Genomic DNA, 26303 nt, shown 5'->3' with positions numbered 1-26303 from the left:
ACGAGGCGCCTATTGCTGAAAATTTATTATCACATATCCAAAAAAATGAATCCGCGTATTTTCATAAATTATCTTGTTGTATATACTAAAATGAAACATTTGTGTACAATATGCACTGGATATACTGACAAGCTTTATAAAATCTCTTCAAGAGAACCTGAAGTAGTATTCCGAAAAACTTCGTGTGAGTAGGCAGTCAGTATCATTATGGTGCACGAAAAATTGGTTTCCTAAAATAGTATATATATATATATATATATATATAGAGAGAGAGAGAGAGAGAGAGAGGAGTATGTGTAAAAGATGAGAATCTCAAGATTTGCCCAGTTAGGATCGAAAATATATGAAACAAACGATTGTTAGATCTGAGAGTTTAAAAGTGAAAAATTATATATATATATATATAAACTCATGCCCACGAAATAGTGGTCTGCGTCAAATCAAGAACTTTATTCATTTTGCCTTTTGAATCTGTAACATTAAGTACTATACGCGGTGGGGAAGATATTGTTGGATCCAAGTTTTCATTTGATTTTTTCGATGACCAAGCTTCGTCTTTAACGCTTTTATGACTAACACTGATATTGACACGACTGCCAGGATTTAGATGTCCTTGTTCATCAGCTAAAGCGAGAAGGCTTATTATCCTACGTTCAATCTAAAAAATTGATCAAACATAAATCCAATGTAAAGTATCATTCAATATGTAAAGACAAAAATGTGATTTATAGTTTCGCCCTGATGTTAACGAATATTTACTTACCAAGTGTTTGGGGCTTTCAGCCATAGTATAAATTTAAAGGCTAGTTAATATTACCTGGTTGCTCAAACTAAAGTAGACAGAATGGGGTTTAAAACTGCGACTTGGTGGTTGAAGTTAGAATGTCTTAACCATTAAGTTATTACATTGTTGTTTAATTATATCATTCGTAATAATAGTCTAGCAATGATTATATGAGAAAAAAAGGTATTCATTATTCTTCTATTAGCGAAATTGCAAATCTGACTATCTGCACAATATAGTAGTTCCCAGAAAAACGAAGGCGTTTTTATCTCCTCATTTGAAGTTATTGTCTTGAAATTAACAACTAATGTATTGCAGAAAAATTTTACAATAAGGAAAACGTTTCACTCTCCGGTTAGCTGGTATAGGATAGTAGTAAGTCAATGGCCACACCTACATTCATCGATCGAAAACGACAATTGACTACAGTTTCCACAATGTAAAATTATTTAATAAAGTAGTTACTTTTATCTGTACCAAGGTCGGTTAAGTCGATGGAATTACTAAAACAAACACTTCTACTCATCTAAAAGTCATGGAAGATTGATTTAGAATCCTTAGTAGTATGATCTATAAAAACGCGATGAAATCTGCCAGTCTTACCTCGTAATTAATTGATCTTGCTCCATAATACACATCATATCCATCAACAATAAGATCTACTACTTCACGATTCCATGTTACTGTGAGAGAATGCCTTTTCAATGCCTACAACAAAAATTACTCTAGGTTATATATCAAATTTTACATAAAAAAAACTGATAGTTTATAAAATTAAGCATATATAAAATCTAGCAAGCAAGTTGTGTAACAGACCATAGTGAAAAAATTCAACAAGATACTAGACGTAAATAGAATTTACACATAGTTTCTTAAAGTTAACTTATGCCGTAGCACACATGAGTTCACCTAAAAAATGAAATCACTAAAACTACAACATCCCCTAACTTGACCTAAAAACATCTATTATTTCACATATATGAAAATCAGAGATATAGTGAAACTAGCATAAGTGAAATGTTGTGATTGCCACAATACAACTGATATAATAATAAATTCATACATCCTCCATTACTTTTCGTAACTTATTTCTTAAACTCTCATTTTTATACATCTAAACTCATTGACAGTAGGCTAAATCTTTCTGAAGAATTCAAAGTTGTACTAAATGTTAACTTTTCCATAAAAATGTATCACCGACATCAATTGCGAATTTCAAGCATATTTACTTGTGACCTCTAACAAATCATTTTAAAGAGACTTATTTAAGGAAATCAGTCTGGAAAATTGTTTAACTTAATAAATCTTTAAACAAATATCAGTCATTAATTGGTTAACACACACAGGCCAACCATGAATAACTGATTCCAACTATCTGTGTTATTCTAAAGCCTTATCCCTTAAGGCGAAATAGTCAATTTTTCACATTTAAGATTGGTGAAATTATAATTATCTAGTATCAGATTCTTTTCAGCTAAAAACATCATTCATTCTATTAATTTTTCGACGTTGTTTCATATATACTTAGTTCTTGTTTCACAGGAATTAAATTCTTTTAAAACCAAATGGCAGAAGAAAAACTGACCTTCTCACTCCAACTTTTTAAACTACGATTCACTAGTTCGGTAAGTTCAGATGTTGAGAATGGTAAAAAGTAAACCATTTCATTAATACGACCAAGAAATTCATCACGAAGAAAATGTCTCTGTAATATTTATAGAAAAAATTAGATAGCAAATTATTAGGATTATTACAAGTGAATCCATGATAATTAGAAATACATAAAAATGTAACTAATGTTAACGGTTGCAAAATACTTGAATTACGGACGTACTAATTGAAGTATAGGAAAATTTAGGTTACAAAGTTGATGGTTTAAACGGTTGGCCTACGGTGGTACATTACTATCAATCAGATTTCGATATCAGTTAATACATGAAGAATCGTAATTGACTCGTTGCATTATGCTGTGATAAACAATTTACGCGACAGTAAATTAAGGTGAATTTTTAAACTATAAAATCTAGTTGCTTGTTCACTACTATTTATGTCCAAAATTCAATGAATAGTTGTGTGAATCGATCACTATCTGAGATATGATAATGTGTAGTAAGTGAACATCCATTTGTGTTTGAAATTAAAATATTTTCCAGCAAAAAATAATAAATTGATATCTCGAATCAAATAACATGACGAAATTAAAAAAAGGATATAAAATATCTTCCTCAAAGTTCCATTGAATCAATAACGGCTAGATAGTCAGTAAAGGAAGTGTTAACGAAGCAATAAAACTCAAAAATGGTCTGATCTACCTCCTTTGTATTAAGAAAATGACATCGGTTGAAGAATCATTATATATATATATATATATATATATATATATATATATATATATATATCGTCACATCTAATGTCTTATCACAATGTATCCAAGACCTCACGTAGAAAAGCTAACTATCAACCTTTAAATCTTGCAACAAGTAAGATATTGTCGAGGCTTCACGAATTCAGTCAATTTAGGGCTAGTATTTGATTTTACCAACGTTGATATCTGTCTTAGCTTATACTTAATTTACTATACAATTTAATAGCCTTGCACCAGGACTTCTGAAAATGCACCTGGATCGTAATCACTGGTGAGCGGATACGATTATTACTACTCGGGCAAACCGCATATAAGCTTTCAAAAAAAAGAACGGAATTAGGAATTCAGAAGTAAGAAAACAACAAAACTGGCATCGGTGAATAACACAATCATTGATTCAGTCAGTCCCACTTAATCGAAGAGCTATGATGAAACTGTCTATAAGCAATACAGGACCTGGCATAAAGCTGTACTGGTTGTGACAGCTCATATCAACAATGGAAATCTGAGTGCAAAACGTTTTGTTCAAAAAGAATAAAGGAAATATAAGTTTACGACTTACAGTAAAACAAAAAAATGAATGCAAATCTATCACTGATCAATTCTGAATCATAATACTTAAGGGGACTATTTACTGGAACCCAATTCAAATGTGCCAGTCCTACATTTGAACTCAATGATATATCCATAAGATGCGATGAGATTTTAAGGCATTGTTTTATATAACAATATATCTAAATAAGCTTATGGTTGACACAAAATAAATGAAAAAGAAGACTAAAATAATGGATAACAGTCTATTAGTCATCATTGTTACTGACCTACCTACTCTACTTACCCTTAATATCGGACGCATAACTTTTTCTTTAAAGTCTCGAGATATTTCAATGTCAGCTTCTGAAGTAAATTTAGATAGGAAAATAGACATTGGATTCGAAATGTGAAAATAATGCTACATAAACATTTCTTGTCGTATATTGTCAACCTATAAATGCCATTTACAACATCCGAAATTTCGCACTTGTGAAGTAACAGAATGAGAAAATTGAGCTTACATGATTTTTGATACGTAGTCAACCGTCTCGTCTGTGTCACAGGTAAGAAAAATCGAGACAAACATTTGGTACAGGATACCGAGATCTTATGAACACAACAACCTGTTAAGGCTTTATACGATGAACTGACAACTCGAAAATAACCTAAGTAAATAACAATTGTCTCCATTCGTAATTAGCACCAAGACGGATGCTAAAAAGACTAAGTCAGAAGCCGTGACCTGTGAAACCAACCAAGATGTAGTTAAATACCAACCGTCCTATATCACGAATTAACTAGAGTTTGGAAATATGGATCGACATGAACGCTGTGACTTGAATATCTAATGATTGTTAAGGAGTCTGGTGCCGTGTAGGGTTATCCTTAACGAGGGAAAGACAACTGTTAGGGATTGATCTCCATCCTAGAAACTCACTAATCGACATGGAGTACACAGACAAAATAGTCCTTTTTGATGAAGATGCTGGGAAAGCAGTCTTCTAATTGTCTTGAATAATACATCTTTAAGATGTGTTTCTCTCCCCCACATATAAAATTGTGCTTTAGCATTAATCTACATCAACCCCTAAACTAATAACGAGGAGCGAAATAGTTCCATGCATTGACCAACTGAATTATCTTGGATGTTTCATTAGCCCTAATGGGTTGATGTTTGACAAGTCGGTCATAATGGTTCAATTTTTTTCACTCTTTGTGTTCCTCTTGATCTTTAATCCCAGTATTCACTCATACATACCTTTTCATTGTCTTTTCGAAACATATTGTCAATCTCTAGTCTTTCTTAACAAAAGTGCTACAAAAATATTTCCATTCGTGTTACAATGAGTCTCATTAATTTTATCACATCGTAAATATGTAGTATGAAAACTTAGGCCGATGGACTTTTGTGTTAGACTATATGTTGTACTATTAAATGACAAACTAAACAGTGATAATAAATGAGTTCAAAAAGTAACGATAACAACAAACCATCATTTCCGGAAACGTATCGTAGTTGTTGCGCATGTTCAGCTATAACTTGACTTCCAACATTCGATGTCATAATGAATATAGCGTCTTTACAGTTAATTGTAGTGCCACGCCCATCTGTTAACCGTCCCTAATAAGAGTAGGATGTTTAGTAAATAAGTAGCTAATAATATAATGATTACGAAAACGAATTTAGTTTATTAACCCAATTACCTACTCAAATAGTTTATTTGACATACTTACTTTACTTTACTTACGCCTGTTACTCCTCGTGAAGGAGCATAGGCCGCTCACCAGTGTTCTCCATCCAACCCTGTCCTGGGCAATCCTTTCTAGCTCCGTCCAGTTGTAATTCATCGTCTTCATATCTGCTTCTATTATCCGACGCAATGTGTTCTTTGGCCTTCCTCTTTTTCGCTTCCCTTCAGGATTCCAAGTTAGGGCTTGCCTCGTGATGCAGTTTGACGATATGTCTTATTTGACATAGTTATTAATATTTACATAAAACAGAATATTTACCATTCCTCACTTTTGAGATTGGTTACTACTTATATACAACTTACTTTTTTTTACTTGGTAACACTAATCTAATAATACATATTAACACATATTACCCCTCGTGGAGCATATATCGCTAACTGGAAATCTCCAACCTGGACTTTCTTTACAGTTGTTGCCAAGTGCTATTCATTCTTTTGATGTCTGCCAAATAAGTGTGAGTAAATATAACGGTCTTTTTTAAAACTATCACACTGGAACTGCTAAAATAACAGTTATAACCAGTCTATTCTTTTAAAAATACATCTGTCATATAAAGTGAAGGGAACTTCAAACTGTTAAACACAACTGAGTAAATATGAAATCCATAAACCAACCACCATATCACCCAATGAATTAAGAGATGCCTACAAACTACATATTGAATGTATGCAACTACATAATGCAATAATCAAATTTATCTCGATTCATTTATCTAGTCTCAACAAATTGTATGTTTAGGATGTATATTCCTAAAATATTATTTGATAGAGACCATAAAGTGCTTCAAATGAGTTAGTTTCTTTACCTCAAATCATTAATCCAATCTTAACACTTTTCACTTTGTATACTGACTAACTGGATATGCATTAGAATTCTAGTAAAAGGGTAAAAATGATTAGAGAAGCAATTTCCCTTTATATTTCTTATTCATATCGTAGAAACAAAAATAAATTACAGAGCTTCAAGTGTTTATGTATCCCTGTTAAATAATAATGATCTTTCTTCGAGTTACTGATATACACATCTTTAAATTACCGCCCCATATGACGGAGCCATCGAATAACTGTACGCTGATATTAAATATAGATATCATAAAGTTAATAAGTCAACAAAACTTCTTGATCGCGTATGTTAACATGACATGGAGTAGAAATTGTCACAAAATCAAACATATTTATTTAATGTCTTACCACCACAAACTTCAAACACATTATTACTATGGATAGTTTATTTTATATTGATGATCTGTTATTACTTGTTCTCCAGTTCATTTGTTACTGTTAGTGTATCAGTATTTTTATTTATTTGGTATTTTGTATTTTATGGAATTTTTTTATAGCTATGATAATCCAACCTGATATTCAAGTGTGTGAAGTATGTTTGTTTTGTTTCTTTGTGGCTTCTTTGCCCTATTTTCAGCAAACATGTTTTCAAGTATACTTACGTACTTTCAGCAGAAGGGAAAATATATTGATTTACTTAATCAACGTTTGATAATCAAATTTCACGATAACTGCTAATCTATATGATGATATAATCAATGAAATAACGTCATGGTATACAAAATTACAAATTTTACAATGGGAAACATATGATACACATAACGTTCAAGTTTCGTAACGAATTCATATGACTGAAACAGTGAATTTCTCATTTGTATATACATAGATAGATCTCTTGTGGAAACAAACTCGTGATAATCAATAAAACTTAAAGTACATATAAACAACAAATGGTTATATTCTTTAAGAGAACAAAAATACTTTGCATTTGGAGAAACTACTACTACTATACTCCAGGTGCATACACACGTACGTTACCTGCCTATTTTTGCATGAAGAATATATATATATATATATATATATATATATATATATATATATATATATAAATTCATTTATTTTCTCTCTAATATACGTCCACTAGTTAGCATTTACACATGACTTTGAATCCGTGATTTCAAACATAAAAAACTAAAATAATGAGATCATCAATGAAGATAAATCAATATTTCGCTTATGGAATAATAATTAGATGGAACAATGTAAACTATTCCAATGATATTCACTTTTTAATTAAATGGTTTCTAATATATTCTCAGATATAGACAGTTACCTTCAAACAAACAAAAAAACTTATTGTTTATTACTAAATTAAATTGACATTTAATATAGAATACAAATACAAATAAACTGGTTTAACTATTTATTGATTTGATTGGATATTGATAAAAAATATTATTTTATAAAAACATAACTATAATACAGCACATAAATAAATATCGACAAGTGTATATGAAAAGTTTAATATAAACGTTTAGTCGTAATTAATGCTGCTCTATATGTTGACAAACAAAAATACATAAATATGGACAAAGACACTATAGACAGTAAATAAAATTAAAACATGAAATTTAATAAAATTTATTTATTGTCTGTGCTACATAACAATAAAGTTGTGAATAAATAAATTTCTATAATGTGGTAAATGCACATAGTCATGGTATTGTCATATTTAAAATAAGAAACTACCCACATCATTTTAAGAATCTAAATTAATTTTGTTAGGATATGCAGAAAAATATACCAATAATTATCATGTTAAGTCTAATGGTGTCCTTGGACTTTAAATGGACATTCCCTATTAGTCAATATTTATTTCACTTGTTAAATATTGTACAAATGTTGTTCTCTATTTTATGGTACGATGTGGTCTGTCTGATTGGTATATAAACAGAGTATGTTTGAAATACAATGATTCATATCTCAGAGGCTGAGACTTGCGTTCTGGACTCAACTGGTTGGGCTAGACGGGGAAGCAGGGCCAATCGGGACTCTAGGTCGTCTCTTACGTGTTTACGTGTCATTGATCCGATCGATAAGAGGCTGCGCATCTAATCTGCAGTCTATAAGACACAACAAATTTAAATGAAAACCTTTGCTACATTCGTTAGTTTTTTTTCTTCAGTTTTTGAGGATTTATTTATTGGTTTATATAATACATATTAATACTGGAACAGCTGGGCATCAAAATAAAGTATGTACCATACTAATAAAGAAACCAAATTATGAAGAGTTATTGAAGGGATATGACTTGAAATACATAAACGACAACAATATACAAAAAGAGATACAGAACGGTTAAGTATGCAATCAAGAAAACTTCTTCCATGCACCCCTATGAAAAGTGTTTAAAAAACTGAAGCAGCATTGTTACTGGCTTCTATTCTGAGGCATATCTGACAACGTCTCAAGGCAATGGGTCACATCACCTAATCAGGGAGTTATGATGAATTAAAAGCTGCCAGTCTCGCACAGCTTTTCTTCATACTATAGTGTCATGTCATCAGCTGCCCATTTCCTTTGATTTTTTCTCCTGAGAGTTTTCTGGAATAGATTTCTTATGTAGATAAATTGCTGTAGTTTACCAAATAAATTTAAAGAATATAGATAGAATGACTTCCTATTTGAAAATCAGTCAGTCAGTCACAATCTACAACCTGGCGCGTATGTTTATCGGTCCAAGTTGCTATACCTCATTAACACAGAGAGCTGAAGTCTTCAGGCCAAATCGCAAAATAGTACAGGTAGTGTGGTGCGTGCTACTTATATTGATATAAGTAGTATATTATGCGAGTCAGAAATGTAATGTCCGGTAGCAGAAGATGAGGGAAGATCAAGAAAGCAGGAGCGGGAATAGAATGCAATTTGTATGAAAATGTAAGAACAATGAAGTCTGAGGCATTTTGAGACAATTGGTGGACATTTTGCAAATTAACGATTTAATATAAAGTTCTCAGATTTTATTGAGATGTTCCGTAACGTTTGTGTTAAATACATTCGACTGTCCCCACCAGTGTTCTTGTTCAGTACAGTAGTAGCAGTATGAGTGGTGGTTGGGAATTCTGGACATCGAAGATATGATTCAAGAAAATATAAACTAATGAAATCATTACAAAAGAAGCTATGAAGGATTCAAAGGCTCAAAAGTTGGGGGAAGACATAGAAAGGATGCACGTGGACCACTGCAAACGATTTCGAGCCATGTCACTCAAGGTCTCTAGTCTTTGGTTACGATAATTACACGCACCCCTACAAGGTAGTTTACACCTATTAGAGCGGCTCTAAAAATCCGTCGAGCAAACAAAATGTTATATTTATCTACACTTTTCCAAATTTCATTATTAGAATATAATTTTATATTTAGCCTTTACAAGGTTTAATGTACCAGCCTGTTATGATAAATCAATTAGTTGATAAAATTAATAGAATAAATATTATGATTTAAATTATAATTGTATTCACAGAACCAATTCCTCGAATCCTAACTGGATGAGTTTTGAAAAATAAAATTGTTAACCGATTGAATGAGTATGTGAGTTCATATTAAAGATTTAAAACTTGTTAGTTTTATCTATAAAAAGTTAGATATAGAAAAAGATATGAATTTAAATAATAGGGATTACTTAGTTACTAACGCACTATCACTTACGTCTATTAGTTCAACATTTAACTTACGAAATACTTATAAGTATAATATTTTCAATCTGAGTTTATCAATAAAACATACATTATAAAATTGTATAGATTAAATGTGACCTACTTCATCAAATAACTGTAACAAAGCTGTCAAAACATCTGGATGAGCTTTCTCTGTTTCATCAAACAAAACAACTGCATTAGGACAAGCAGCTAAAGCTCGTGTAAGCTGACCACCTTCTTCATGACCAACATAACCCGGTGGTGATCCGATGAATTTGGACACCTATAAAATAATAATGGAAATTTTTAAACTTATCATATGCACAATGTAATACAGAGACTGAAAAAGATAGAGGAAAAAACTTATATACCCACTCACTAACGCACATATGAAGACAAAAAAATAAGAATTTTTGGGAAAGATGATATCCCAGGAAACTAAACAGATCATGTGTTGTTGAGAAGAGAATACAAGGTAATTGTGAAGTGCAAATGTAGGTAACATAATTTTGATGAGTTATTCCTCTGCTCAAGGTTGCTGGCCATATATCGGTTTATAAGCCAGTCTAGTAGTAGTATTATTTATTCGGCCTTCCGTAGTAAATGTTCTTGCGTACAATTAATTCTTTTACTCTTCATAGTTGGTTTCCCAAACGTCATAAAACGTGAACTGTTAATCGAAAAGGACGGTAGAACATAGCATAATCATATTCTGCCACCCTTTAGTTCCACAGCATCTCAACAGACGAATATCAGAAATGCACAAAACTCAAAGTCTATATAGCTGCTAATAAAATGGTGTTCAATCTCTACGATAACCTTAACGAAATGACAGTGGTATTGAGTAGTTTGCCAAAATCTTAGGGCATCATGTAACAGAATAGCACAGAGCTGACAGAATATTATCGATTGATTAACTTCAATCTATATTTAATTAATTAACTATTAATTCAATAAAGTAATTAGCCGATATTAACAGAGTAACACAAATATGGGAATCATTATTGATACATATTACACGTATTATTCTGTAAATGGAAAGGTATCGGAATGCAGAAACACTATAAGGTATGAGCAATTACATTAATTTGAAATAGATTTCGGTCAATTTGTATGTTGTCAAATTAACGGGGTGTTTAAAAATAAATAAAAAACACAAATGATGCTAGGGTGAAGAGAACAAAGGAGACTATGAAAAGCGCTCGTTTATTCTTTGATGAATAAATTGATATGTTTCCAATGAGTTTTTATAATACTTGTTGAATGAGTTCATGGCTATCTTAACTCTATTAACTTAGGGAATCAAAAGTTGACGTTTAAAACCATAGATGCCAATTTCGAGTTTCAGTTTGCAGAGTGACATTGAGATGAAGATATATTCAGCTGACAAGTCCTAAATAGGTCGTAATGCGTATGCTGGATAATGTTTCTGTCATGTACTTATTGAGATTTACAAATTATGACATTTTGATTTTGCATTTTAGTTATACAATTATGTAAGTTGTGCGTTTAAATAATAAAGATACAATAACGATACACGAAACCGTTGAAATACTTCGAAGGAATATTCTTGATTATTTTGCAGCACAACCCAAGCTTGGTGGTTTACTTGTGTAGTTCACTTATTTCTTAAGAATTTTTATGTTGAAACCAATGGTATTGTAATGAAGAAAGACTTGGTGGGGAAAACCAGTTTATTATTTAATACAAAATTACAGATTGCTTTCGTAAAATATGAAAACCATAGATCAAATACATAATTTGCACATCTCCCTTGACATATTTTATGACTCTTTCAATCCCGTTGTTATTACAATTGCTTTCTGTTTTCTTCAAAAAAATCTTACCAATCTGCAGTCGTGAATTTCACTTCTAATTTGTGCTACATACTACTTATATCTGTCGACATAAGTAGCATATGCCGTAGTATATGTACATATAACTAAAACCTAATAAGTTAAGACGTGCCTCAATGGTTAGGCCTTTCGGCTTTGAGACACCACTTCATCTACTTCCGTTTGGGGACCTAGGTAGTGTCAGTTGCCCTCACGCTTAAAACTAAGTACACAAATATGTATCAGGTACACGAGCTAGTAAGCTATTTTAACAAAGAACTTGGAAAATACATACTTCATGTTTTTCTTGGTATTCCGACATATCAATACGTATAAAGCCCTTTTTGATGTCTTTATGTAAGTATGCTGCTACTTGTTTAGCCAACTCCGTTTTGCCTATACCGGATGAACCGAGAAACAGAAATACAAGTGGATGATCTTCATCATACCAACCATTTTCTTTACGTCTTATAGCTAAATGAAAAAAAAGCGGAAAAAGTGTTGAAAAAATATTTTAAAACAACCACTTTACATTTGAATTATGATAAGTTAATTTATGGAATTTTGAAAAATTCCAAACCGAAACATGTCACAAGCATTTATTTTACATAATCCTGTATAATCGAGATATACATAAAATGTGCTTATGATTTATTCTAGGCTAACTAAATAATGAGCAACACATCATTAAAATGACCCATACGTTGATTTAATGAAATTACACACACTGACTAATTTGGCTAATAGGTCACAATATTATATAATTCCTAGTTCATGTATACATAATGCATGTGACAAGTAAATTACAAAATCATTTTCTTCCACAATTTTCCTTAAAAAGTTACACAAGATTTTCTAACGAAGTCATCTAAACTTTTAAAGAGATAAACAGCGCTGAAAACACTTGATTTAAATAGTAATACTGAGAGTATAGCAACGCGACTTTCAACCTGAAGTTCATACATCTGACAATCTATCACAGAGATTCATACAATAAAAATCCATAGATGGAATATCAAACTAAAATAGGAGTTTGTAAATTAATGGAGATGTTGACATTTTAACTCAAAAAATACCATAACTACGTGAACGCTAATAAAATCACGATTTATTTAAAACAGCAGAATCTTAACCAGTGAGTCACATGTTCGAAATTCGGTTCGCTTCATTTGCCTCCGGTAGTTTTTTAGCGTCATCAACGCATGCACAAAAACTGAAGCTCAAAGTCGACTACAGGGTTCAAATATGCAACCATTTTAACTATGCATGAAAATATTGAAGTGCTTTTTGTACTACTAGTTTTATCTACAGTAGCTAAGTATTGTTAACCCAAAGTAAATGACTACGGAATGTATCTACTTAATTAGGAAGTACAAAATAGTAACTAAATATGTACAATTCTAAATTACTTTAGACATGACACATAAATATGATATTTTACACCACGTTACATTTAAAAGGAAGTGTTTTTATGTGCCTAAAATATTATTTAGAAGCATTCCTCAAAAGTCCTGTAACCACAAAAATGTTTATTAATAAATTATTTGCATTATGGGGATTCGTGAAGATTGTAGTATTTTAACGGTTGAATTCACGAATCGATCTAAGCCGCCCACTACTTCCAGGTTTTTAATGGTGGTCTAGCTTAGATCGACTCGTGAGTTCAACTGTTAAAATAAATTATTTTTCTATGCATCATAAATCGCAATGGCTTTATAGCTTCAAAAATTATGAACATTCGCTGATTCAAAAAACATCGCGAATTCAAGATTATGGGGGACTACATATCTCTAATATTATAACTAACAAGCTTTTAAAACTTCCCAACTAATTAACAAAATACTAGAATGCTCACCGTCTTTAACATTTCAATAATATGTAGCTTATTTTTGAACTAGTTGGACTTTCTTTACCTTAGATCAATGGAGCAACTCACGATATTCATGTCGTCTTAAAAGTCCCAACAGTAGGCTAACTGATCAGTGATACAGAATAAATCTGATTTGCTTTTGATTTATTCAACATAAGGTTAGACCACTTTGTTAGGAATTCGATACACTGATTATCGATCTACAGACATATATTTAGCAATTATTCACATTCTAAATGGTTTTTAACCATACACAACTTAGTATCAAACGTTCTGGACAAAATAGTGCTGTTTGCTAATAATAAATTTTGCTGGTCATCGGATTTGGATTTTTCATATTTGTTTATTCGGAAGTTTTATGTTGTTAATACGACCAAAAGAAATATATAGACCGATTTCTGTGGATTGTACTGGAGTCCGCACGATCGAATCATAATCATGAGAGATCAGTAGCATGGTTTAGTACGGGTATTGATCATTCTGCCTTGATCGTTTATATAGTAACAATTATACGATGGTAGTGAGATGGCAGACGAAAATAACATCTAAAAACTATTGGTCTAGAACACAGTTCTTCCACGCTCACTCGACCGATATTCAGTAATTATACAACAAAAATACAAATAATAACTTCAGCTAGAACAGTTCTGAAGGTTCCACTTTACTTAATATTTGCCGCGTTATAGCAGTTATCAATTTCGGTTTTGATTAATAGTCATCACTTGACTACATCACATCAGTTAACACAAATGAACACTCACTTTTAAAAACAACACCAATTCTCTCAGTTATACTACTTTGTGTCAATATGCTGCACCTTAGATTCTTAATAAATGTCTCAATAGTAAACAATTGTAAAATGACCAGTAATATACTAAAAAATCTTCGTACAACTTCCAGTGCTTTTGGAGCACTATTTTTGATGAAAACATCTGGTAGATAGTGTAAAGCACGAAATCCATTATTATGAAAGGCGAACCAGCCAAAATAATACTTTATTCTTGTTGATCAAGAGAGCTGGAAGAATTGTGATTAGAACAAGCCACCTTTTGTCTAAAGAGTGTCAAAAGATAAGAGATTCAGTTTTTTCAAACCACGATTATTTTATGATGCCAAACCCGAAATCAAACGATACAATTAAACGTTGTCACCACTATGTAGAAGTACGTTGTAAGTATTCATTTATGGAGCAAGCAAAGGAATTATTTCGCTCCATATAAGTTATGTTTGCATATCTATCATTTGGTCGCAACATATATCTTCAAGAGGACTGAAACAACAGTGGTTTTGAAAATCTACCAATGACTAGGAATTTTTCCAACCAAATACAATGAAATAAATTATTAATCAGCCTTAGGGAATACAAAAACCCTAAATATTTCATAAAATATAGAATAAATTGATTTGAAATTGCAGTGTGTAGAAGTCGTCATACATGTACCACTATTATGGTCCATTCCACTAAGTAATACAACCGAATATTAACGTGAATGATTAGTATGGAACTCAGTGGCACAGATCAAGAAATTGTAAAATACTAGATACGTATTTGATACCGAAGTAAACCACAATTATATTTTTTGTATTTATTAAACAGAATAATACTGGACTGTCATATATATAGGATCAGCTATAGTGGGTGCTTCTCTGGCTGTGTGAATCACTGATTGTATGAATACATATCTGCTACCGTAACAACTCTCGTTCTCATTTTGTTAATGAGTACAGAATGATTGTTGATGTGCAAAAGGGAGAATTAATTAGCACCTGTCAGCGTAAACAGTACAGATCCCTATCATAGTAAGAGGGAAAATCTAGTGTTTTTCTTTACTATACTAGAATCTACGAGATAATTTTTTAAAGTTATCAAAAGACAGAAGACCTCAGATTTGAGCTTACTGTAATAAAATAAGTAATAATATACCAGGATTCTGTAAACAACTTTTTCAATCACAGGTTTTACGAAAACTTATAGAATAACTTAGAGAAGCATGACAAAAAGTATTTAAAAGTATTATGGTGTAGTGTATTCTACTTACACTGACAGATATGTAGCAGCAATCAGAAGTAGGATGCCTGTTAACAGAAGATTGAATTGAAGAGAAGAAAAAGGGAAACAGAATAATTGTGATAATAAAAGAATTGGAGGAATCATGAAGCATGTAAAGAAGAACCGAAGGAAAATGTGCAAATAATGTATTCAGTGTATGGTTTTCATATTCTATCAAAAAACTGTGTAATTTTGCATGAAATAATAAACTGGTTTGCCAAACCTAAGTCTTCGTTCATTACAACAGTAATACAAATGATGAAAACAGAAAGGTGTATAATAAACCAACCTGCACTAACAGTGCGAATAGCAGCTTCTTGACCAACAATTACTTTACGTAAACGATTTTCTAGTGGTTGAAGGCGTCTTTCCTCTCGCTCTTTGGCAGCCACTTCTTCTGCCTTCTACAAAAGCCGATTATTATAGGGAGTGAATACTTTAAACGCTTAAGATAAAATAAGATATGTGTTCATATTATTTAACCCAGAAGCTATGGTTTGCTTTTCATATTGTGAGATACAAATATAAAACATCGTAGCGAATGCAGCAGAAGCAAACGATCCTTAGTATGACAACCACTAACACATAATGGGTTAAACGTATTTAAGTCACCTTAGCTGATATTTCAAGTTGATATCATCAATCGAATAATGACCCTCTAGTACATTTAAGCATGAACAGATCTCAGGGTTATTTATTGCTGTGATTAGATCTGAGGAATTTTCTGGAAACAACGATAACCAGCAACAGAAGGTTGTTAAACATATTTAACCTTGAGAATCAGTTTAACAAGCGTAAGACTTGTGCTAATGCATTATAAACTCAACGTTTAACAGCTATAATAATGTCACGATGGCCTCAAAGGATATAAACTTCTCAATTATTTAAGTCGTTCATTACTAGGAAGGAGTGAATGTAAGAATACATCCCTCCCAATATTATGAACGCGTTCTAAACCTCAGTGGTGTTAAATATCTATGACACCTATCTATGTCGGTTTGTAGAGCTTTTAAGGTACCGACAGAATTCACAAGCACCCCTCTCAGTTAAAGAACAGTCGTGATTAACGAATTAAAAGTAGGTCTCCTGTTAGGAAACACACTGAATGTTGGACAGAAATAAGTACAATATTGTATGAGGGTCTAAAGAATGTTGAAGACATCCATATATCTACATACTGATACACTCCGACACCTCTTGCTATGCATTTTTATGCACTCTATATAATCTCCCCATTGCGTTGGTATCCAATATTTTACTGACTTCCCAAAAGTGATCATGAAGCTATGCATTATAATATAGTAGTAATATTAAGTATACTTGATAACTTTGCAAACTTTCTCGAATCGTTTGCATTAAAGAGCTTTCAGACTGCAATGGCAACTTTAAATGCTGATTGAAACTTCGATTCCATTTTGAATGCTTTTTAAATGAAGATACATTAACTCTACAACTAACTAAAACGTTCCCTCAAGCCTTGTAAAGATCATGGAGTAGAGTGTCCAAATCAAACCTTTTTTGGTAACATATTTATTGTAATTACTAATAAGTCTTTAATCCATTAAGTTGGCTGATATTTATCAGCCATGAAGCAAGGAAAACTTGTTCCAAATAGCTTGACCTGCCTCTTCAAGAGTTTCGAATATCTGTTAAGGTTGTCACTAGGTGCATTACCCACCTCAGAAATTATCTAGTTGATACCAAACCTTTTACCGCTACTGACATAGATAATTTGGAGCATTCCAGTGACCATCACCACCAAGGTACAGGAAACTGACCAGTTATCACAGTGATCGTGGATCACGCATACGCTGGCACTCACAGTCTGTCATAACAAAGTTGTGGACTTATAAGATTAGTATAAAACCCTCTGAACCTCATGTCTCCAAAAAAAATATTTTTCGAAGCTTCGAACGAACATAAAACCATAATTTTTGAGTTTAAGCTCGAACAGTAGGAAGACAACAGTTATCATATTAGTGAAATCTACGGTAGAAGTTTGAAATACTAGGATAGATTTAATTTACGCGTGCTCATACTTTTATACACACAAAATATCTTGAAGGCGAGTTTTGGTTGAGAGCTTTCAGTATAACTAACTCAGAAGTCGGTTGTTCCTCACAAAAAAGTCGCATATTTTTCGTTGATGCAAACACAGACATTAAATTCAATGACAAGGTTTCTTCAATCCAGTTTAATTTAGGAGGGCGACGGTTGAGATATGTGTCACCCATGTTCAGATATTGATGACTGTTTGTAGAGAGACTACTAACACTCATATAAACACATAGCATAAGTGGATGGAAAACTGATCGCCGTTCTAAACTCTATTAGGAAGTGAATAATTTGCGTCCAGGGTCCGTGAGATAGTCTATGGTTGGAGACCTTTAAGCGCGATTCAAAGTGCAGATATGTTTACTTTCCTTCCACTCTTATTTTCCAAGTTTCGTCCCAGAACTTCTATTCTTCGACTACAGTCAGTCATAGTTCACTACTATGATTTGAATTATTGATTCCACTTACTTTAGTTCGACTTTGTTAATTTCGTATATCCAAAAAGAATATGGCAGTTCAAACTGAGCATAGTACTAAGTTGCTTACCTTTGAATGACTCCAGTAGAAATGTGTGAAAACTTATTTGCGCAATACATTTCGAACAATCCGATCACACATATACTTGTTAAGAACATATGTGATCAGATTGTTCGAAATGTATTGCGCAAATATATCACATAATTCTGACTAAAAAAACTTATTTAATTTGGGTGTGAAAATTAATCAGGTTCCGTAATATTTGACTTATCTTTTACTTCATGTAGATCTGAGTAAGGTTTAAAACAATAATTGAACATGTATATTCCAAGTTACAACTATTTAAAAAGGGAAGTTAGCGATTTGAGACTGGTTTGTTTTCACTCAGATTGACACAGCAGTTATATAGCGTAGTATCTTAACCCATTTTACTGGAAATTACAATCTCATACTAGTTGGTTTCTTCCGTTGAGAAATGTAAGTGATATTACGACAGAGTATACGATCATGAAAACATACCTTCGACTCAGCCTCAGCTAGTAAATCCCTGATAGAGGAGTCTTTAGCGTACATAGCTGGACGGTGACCACGTTCGTTCACTATAGTCGGATCAGCCCCTATAGACATTAAAATGACAGTAAATTAGGAACGTGAAATCAATTCTCTAAATGAATGATCTATGAAGAAATGAACGGTGAATAATGTTTGATGTTATGCTTTGATACTTGGTGCCCATCAAAAATACAATGATAACAGCTGCTTCGTCCAACTTCTTGTTAAAACATTAGTTGACATTTTAGTAATCTACATACCTTACACTGGATGACTAGACGGAATAAGTACTTCCACAAAATTAAGTAGCGTTCCGAAATGATGTAATCGTTTCGAGTTAGAAAACCTCAATATTTGTTCAGCTGCGACTTAGTTATGTAGGCACTAGGATCTGAACAAGTGGATTTTCGAATAACCCAACCCTATCTGTTCTGGTTAAGAAATTCAAGTAGATTTATCAGCCCCAACAAAATAAATGTGGCTCAAAACCAAGTCAGTCAGTCAGTCAGTCAGTCAGCTACAACGTAGGACCATGCACATATGTGCATCGGTCCAGGTTGCCATACCGCATCAGCACAACAAGATGAACACCGGATTCATAGCAGTGGTTAGGTCAAAGGTAGTAATATGTAAGAGAAAGATTGCATATAGAGATATAGTACAAGAAGAAAGAATTGGTTCGTAGAAAGAAAGATATGAAGCGATTTTAATCTCTTAGTTTAAGGGAAGACAGGGAGTGTATACACCGACGCCATTGTGATCGATTCTGAGCCATGTCACCAAGAGTCTCCAACCATTGGTTACGAAAGTCACGCGGACCCCAACCAAGTAGTCTGCATCTACCAACATGGCTCAGACTAGAAGTTAGTGACTTCAAGCACTGATGCCACGTTTTGGTTTGGCCGCCCCTAACTTTCTTCCAACCATCTCCAATACCGGATAGCATTGCACGTCGTGGTAATCGGTATTCAGGCATACGTAACACGTGGCCCAACCATCTCAGTCGATGAAGATTCATAACCTCATCAACTGATTTACCATCATTCCCTAATACTCTGCGTCTAACCTCACTATTACTTACCCGGTGATCCCAGCAGATGTGAGCAATATTTCTAAGGCATCTGTGGTCAAATACTAGTAGCTTACGAGTGTCTTCTACTCTTAATGGCCATGTTTCGCTGCCGTAAATTAAAACAGAACGGATTGCCGCGCAGTATACTCGTCCTTTTATTGATAGACGGATATCTCGCCTTCGCCATAGGTGGCGCAAGTTGGCAAAAGCCAATCGAGCTTTTCGAATCCGTGCTGAGATTTCGTCCGATACCAACCCATTAAGGCTGATCAGACTTCCAAGATAAGTGAAGTTGTCAACGCGTTCGACTACTTCACTCCCTATCCTTAGTTCAGGTGTTAACGCAGACCAGTCCTGAAGCAACAACTTGCATTTAGAGGGAGAGAAGCGCATTCCAAACATCCTGGCATTGTTGCTCAGTGCTACCAAAAGACTCTGCATTTTGTCAGCGTCTTCACCAAACAGGACTATGTCATCTGCGTATTCTAAGTCGATAAGTGGACCTCCTGGTAGTAGATCAATACCCGAGAACTCAGTCGACGAGAAAGTTATTTCCATCAGTAGATCTATGATGAAGTTAAACAAAAATGGGGAAAGTGGACAGCCTTGACGGACACCACTTGAGGTTGCAAAAGTAGATGACAGTTCGCCATAAGCTCTGACTCGACTAGTAGTGTTCGAGTAAAGAGCCTTCACAAGGTTTATGTACTTCTGGGGTACGCCTTTCAATGACAGATACTGCCACAGAATCTCGTGGTCTACCGAGTCAAATGCTGCTTTTAAGTCGAGAAAGATCACCATTGTCGGACGCCGATAAGTATGCCTGTGTTCTAGAATCTGACGAATGGTGAATATGTGGTCGGTGCAGCCACGACCAGGTCTAAAGCCAGCTTGGTTCTCTCGTGTTTGCAGTTCACGAGTCTTAGTTAGGCGTCTGATAATTATCGAGGCTAGTATTTTAGATATTATATTAGTTAGACTAATCCCTCTGTGGTTGTCACAGGATGATTTTGACCCTTTCTTATATATTGGGACGATAAGTGATTGTGACCAGTTAGATGGAATAACGTCTAACTCCCAGATTTTAGCTAAAATATTAGTCAACCTAATCGCTAAAATTGGACCACCATCCTTAAAGACCTCTGGAACCAATCCATCTGGACCAGCTGCCCTTCCTCGTTTCAGATTAACTATAGCCTTCTCAACTTCAGCAAGAGTTGGGGGACCTACTTCAATGTTCCATTCACACTGTCTGGGAATGGAGGGTAGTTGTAGAGTAGCTGAAGGCCAGCTGAACTGTTCTCTGAAATGTTCCGCCCATCGTTCTAAACGCCTGGACTGGGAGCAGATGAGTGTATCGTCTTTTCCGATATAATCTCACTTACACTTGACTTATTAATTCCAGTTTCTTTTATTAGTCTGTAAAGCTGTCTTGTGTTCCCTATAGTCGCCGCCTTTTCCATCTCTTTTGCTTTCGTTGCCCACCACTGCTCACGGTCGTTTCTTAGACTTTTTCTTAACCTAGATCTGATTTGTTGTCGCTCTTCATCATGTTCGGAACCTGATGGGACGAGTTTGCGAGAATCCATCAGTGTGATAGACTTTGAAGAAATCCACTGGTTCTTTGAAACTCTGTGGTTTAAGTCGCTAATAGATGTCACTGCTGCTTCCACAGTTGCTTGTATTTCATTCCAAGCAACATCTGGGTCACCCTCGTCTTCAGAACTACCTAATCGTGACCTCAGTTGTTCCTGAAACCTACTTTTGGTTTCCTCGCTACTCAGTTCGGTTCTAATGGGTCTTTTTACTGTGGCTTTTTGCGTCCAGTGAGGCGCAAGCAGATGCGTGCCCGTATTAGGGCGTGGTCGGAGTCCAAGCAGGTACTCCAGAATGAGCGACAATCTTCTACCGACCCTCTCCAACGATGACCGATGGCAATATGGTCTATTTGAGTCCATCGTTGGTTTGGTGCAGGCGGTCGCCACGTTAGACGATGTCTCTCCTTATGCTTAAAATTTGTGTTTGCTAAAAATAAGCGATTGTCTGAGCACAGTTGCAGCAGACGGTCACCATTATCTGTTCGCTGTGCCGGAATGCTAAAATATCCACCTAAATGCCTTTCTGTTTGGTTTAAGCTACCTATCTGAGCATTAAAGTCACCCCTACGAGTACTATGTCTGAGCGTTTAGCTTTCTGAAGAAGTTCGGACAGCTTTCTGTAAAATTCATCTTTCACATCATCTGAGCTGCAGTCAGTGGGAGCGTAGGCAGAAACGACGAAAAGGCAACGACGTGTGTCCCTATCCTTCCGAGTTTTTGCGGAGCCGTTTAGCCGAACAGCACATAGGCGACTGTTGACGGGGATCCACTCTAGCAGTGCTTGTTCCGCCCTCATGCTTAGTGCTATGCCTACACCTGCCAGTCCACGAGAACTGGCCATCGGGTCACCAGATACACGTAGGGTGTATCTCGTTGGCTCTCCGTTTTGCCGAGGTGAGGTCAAGTGAATGACCACACTGGAATCCTGTATGCGTGTTTCGGAGACACAGCATACATCAATGGAAAGAGACTCTAGGGTTTTAGCCAAGGAAGCCTGCTGACCGATTTGATATAGAGTGCGTACGTTGAAAGCTCCAATGTGTAGTTTGGAGCGAGGTTTCAGTAGACCTGGGACAGAGTTTTGAGCACTAGAATCGTTGGCTATGGTGACACTTGAGGAGGAAGCCGAAGGAGGAAGTTTAGGGTTGAAAGTCGATGTAGGAGGAATAATAGGAATTGAAGAGGAAGGTTGATTATGAATACAATGATCTTGGGTGCTGTTAGAGGTATGAGGGCGGTTATCACTTCCCGGTTGCCCACACCGTGGAAGGGTTCTTCTGGAGGTACCTGAAAAGGAAATTGGATTAGAGGAGGTCTCAGTGACCTGAGAGCGTGACCGCAGTGCCTAAGGGACAACTGCTTGAGACCGGTCGCCCACGGCCTTTTTGTGGAAGGTTTTTGACGTGTTAGCTCCGTTCTTCAAAGGGCCTTACCGCCGGAGACGGAAATCCATGAGGTAAGGTGAGGTGCGCATTTTTAGGGTCGACCTTTTCTAACCCCACCCCTCCTTGTGGGAAGGCAGCATCGCTGTTATGCTGGTTATCCGAGGGAAACACCTTACTGCTGTCACACCTCTGTACAGTCAGCAGTACGACTTCGCCTTCGGACCTTGAGTTTGTTGCTTTTAGTCTTACCGCTCTTCAACCGACCTGTCTGACATGGTAGGACCTTGAGGAACGGTTGTTCCAGCCAGTATAGCTCGGTTGCTTCATCACGATAGGCAAGCCCGACCACCACGTCAAGGTAGCAACAACGGTCGCTGAGTTACGTTTCCGACAGACTATGTGGAATTGTAGAAATTCGAAGACCAAACGGCCAGATAAATAATGTCTTCAAAGTGAAGTCAGTAGTGATTGTGCTAAACCGGAGCTGAAGGACAAGAAGTTGTGAAACCTTGGATTATTTCAATGTCAATGATCTAATTTTAGGTAGTTTATTTCCTCATTATAATTCTTGGAAATATATTTTTACAGAACGAATCTCTTTGCATTTGACTTAAAGACATAAAATTCTGATTTTTAGGTTTTAATCACGTTTTTTTACTCCAAATAACTTAAGAATGTACCTCTAAGGCATTTGCTTTGAACATACCCAAAATCAGTCAGTCAGTCAGCTACAACGTAGGACCATGCACATATGTGCATCGGTCCAGGTTGCCATACCGCATCAGCACAACAAGATGAACACCGGATTCATAGCAGTGGTTAGGTCAAAGGTAGTAATATGTAAGAGAAAGATTGCATATAGAGATATAGTACAAGAAGAAAGAATTGGTTCGTAGAAAGAAAGATATGAAGCGATTTTAATCTCTTAGTTTAAGGGAAGACAGGGAGTGTATACACCGACGCCATTGTGATCGATTCTGAGCCATGTCACCAAGAGTCTCCAACCATTGGTTACGAAAGTCACGCGGACCCCAACCAAGTAGTCTGCATCTACCAACATGGCTCAGACTAGAAGTTAGTGACTTCAAGCACTGATGCCACGTTTTGGTTTGGCCGCCCCTAACTTTCTTCCAACCATCTCCAATACCGGATAGCATTGCACGTCGTGGTAATCGGTATTCAGGCATACGTAACACGTGGCCCAACCATCTCAGTCGATGAAGATTCATAACCTCATCAACTGATTTACCATCATTCCCTAATACCCTGTGTCTAACCTCACTATTACTTACCCGGTGATCCGAGTAGTCGCCAGCAATATTTCTAAGGCATCTGTGGTCAAATATTAGTAGCTTACGCGTGTCTTCTACCCTTAACGGCCAAAATCATTGCCGAACTAACACATTTGTTTATTTATTTAAACACATAAACGTTGGTACAAGGCGGCATCAAATATATATGCACCGCACTTTATCAATCGATTTGCGTGAGGGCTGGAATACTGCCCAGGCGCCCAAACTGAAGCAGGGGACTGAAATATGTAGGTATATGAAGTTATAAAAACTATGATCTAAAGCTAATACACTCAATGATTTGTTGATATTTACTACACACGTCTTTTTGATGTTGTTTAAATATTAAGTTACAGAGATTTTACATAGGACTGGTGAGGTTTAACACAGAAGCAATTTGCAAAATTATGTGTAGTCATCACGGAGTAATTGGTTTGGTGTAAGCTCCCACAATCCTAGTCTAATCTGTATTATACATTTTATCATTGATACGCGTACTGTCCTGCGTCCATTGACGCAGTCAAGTGAGGTGATTTTATAGTACTAAATGAAAAAAGAACAGGACAACTTACCAAATTCCAGCAATAAACGAACCAATTTGGAGTCATTTATTAACACAGCATAGTGAAGTGCAGAACAACCACGAAAATCAGCCGATGGATTCAGAAAGTCACTAAACTGTGTAAGCCGTATCCACTCAACTAAGCGTAATTGAGAAGCACAGACAAATTACCTTCCGAAGACATCATTCTCAAATCATGTGCAGTTCTTACGATACCAGCATAATTGTCAACGTCATTAGGATTTGAGCCAGACTTCAACAATTCTTTCACTGCCCTTCAGTTCATTAAACGATAATGAGAAAAAACTACTCGTAATTCCTGGTAACCACTGCAAGCATTAGTGGAGTCCATCCTAAAGAATGTCTATCTTTTACAGCCTCCTTACTACCCTTCAAAATGCTGTAGAAAATTATTAACGAAAACCAAGTAAACCTAGAGAGAGACTTGCTGTTCATAGATAGAATGCATTCGAATATATCAGGGTTTTTGAAGCCTTTAAGGTCCAAACCAATCGTTTTGAGCTGAATAGTAGGGAATGCCAGAGCAAACAACGGGAGCTTCATCAACCCCGAAGACGGAGGATAAGCGAAATTCGAAATGAATCGCTTGTATCTGGAAACAACGGAACAAAGTAGAACGTTTCTCCCGATCAAGAGGAACTTGCGTAAGCTGCACGCCCAAATAGTCATTAGGTTTGTCCTTGAGAATCTGAATTATCGGTGACCTTCAGAATCAGATTTGTATAATGAAGGCAGAAGGCCTACGGCTTATGTTAGTCCTTTTCTAGGAAGCCAATATGAGTACCTAAGCTTTTTTGAATGAACCAGTTGAATGTGCGGACACAATAGGTTCGGATAACAGGTATCAGGAAATGATTACTCGGTATGACAACTTGTATGCCACTGGTACTTTGTTCGTCCTTGACTTTTCTACTCGCCTACCATGTCCTCTGAGGACATATCAGGTACAAAATCCTTTTTAGTATTCTATACATCAAAATCAAACCACCCAATCTGAGGTAGAACAGAGTAAAAAGGTCTGGCTTCTCAAGCCGCTCTTTGTATGGTGAACTCCGGAGTTCTGGAATTGCACAGCTGAATATCTTGGTCTGCTCGGAGCGCTCGCGCATCTGCACCTTCTGTCGTTTCTCACCAGATTTTCACACCATCAGCATAAAGTAGCATTGGGGACCCAACTATACTGCATTCACACACAGGATAGAAAGTAAAGGACTTAGGACAGAGCCTTGCGGTACTCCATTAAGTGCTGGCTTCAAGACAGAACACTTGGAATTTGTTCTTACTTTCTGTCTACGACCTACCAGAAAATCCTCAAGTTATTTAAGGAGAGGTCACTTCTCGGAAGGAATCGGTTGGAATCAGGGACAACTGCTCAAAGTTTGGGAAGAGTTTTATCTGGATTTTGAGGAGCTTTCGAGATGTGCGTGAGAGACACGAGCCAAATCCACAAGGATAAAAAATGATACACTCTGGAAACAACCAGGTTAATCTTCCATTATAGTTACTCACATATACGTCAACGACACATACGTCCAAGGATATCGGAAGGGACATAAGATTGAATGTTTGGACAAGGAAGACAACGAAAAATGGGACCCGCCGCAGGCCAGTTCTCGGG

At 35.4% G+C, this 26303-nt stretch overlaps 1 protein-coding gene across 4 annotated transcripts; it reads right to left on the bottom strand.

Moving 5' to 3' along the window:
* Positions 1-62: 62 nt before the first annotated feature.
* Positions 63-25384, bottom strand: MS3_00005206 (uncharacterized protein; the record flags this gene model as incomplete). Of its 4 annotated transcripts, XM_051213232.1 has the most annotated exons (13): positions 63-658; positions 1388-1492; positions 2370-2489; positions 3988-4046; positions 5175-5304; positions 10038-10199; positions 12047-12225; positions 15961-16075; positions 18723-18820; positions 24675-24803; positions 24836-24939; positions 24975-25064; positions 25098-25384. In XM_051213232.1, 13 exons carry the CDS (start codon positions 25352-25354, stop codon positions 410-412), a joined length of 1797 nt encoding a protein of 598 aa, XP_051069192.1. In that variant the 3' UTR covers positions 63-409. The 4 variants fall into 4 exon arrangements, with proteins under 4 accessions (XP_051069192.1, XP_012794425.2, XP_051069193.1 ...); XM_012938971.3 differs by having other exon boundaries at positions 24975-25354; XM_051213234.1 differs by having other exon boundaries at positions 24675-25064; positions 25098-25380.
* Positions 25385-26303: the final 919 nt, after the last annotated feature.

Source organism: Schistosoma haematobium, chromosome 3 (assembly GCF_000699445.3).
Source record: "Schistosoma haematobium chromosome 3, whole genome shotgun sequence".
In the NCBI taxonomy this organism is placed as follows: domain Eukaryota; kingdom Metazoa; phylum Platyhelminthes; class Trematoda; order Strigeidida; family Schistosomatidae; genus Schistosoma; species Schistosoma haematobium.
This window is presented reverse-complemented; position numbering and strand designations above follow the sequence as displayed.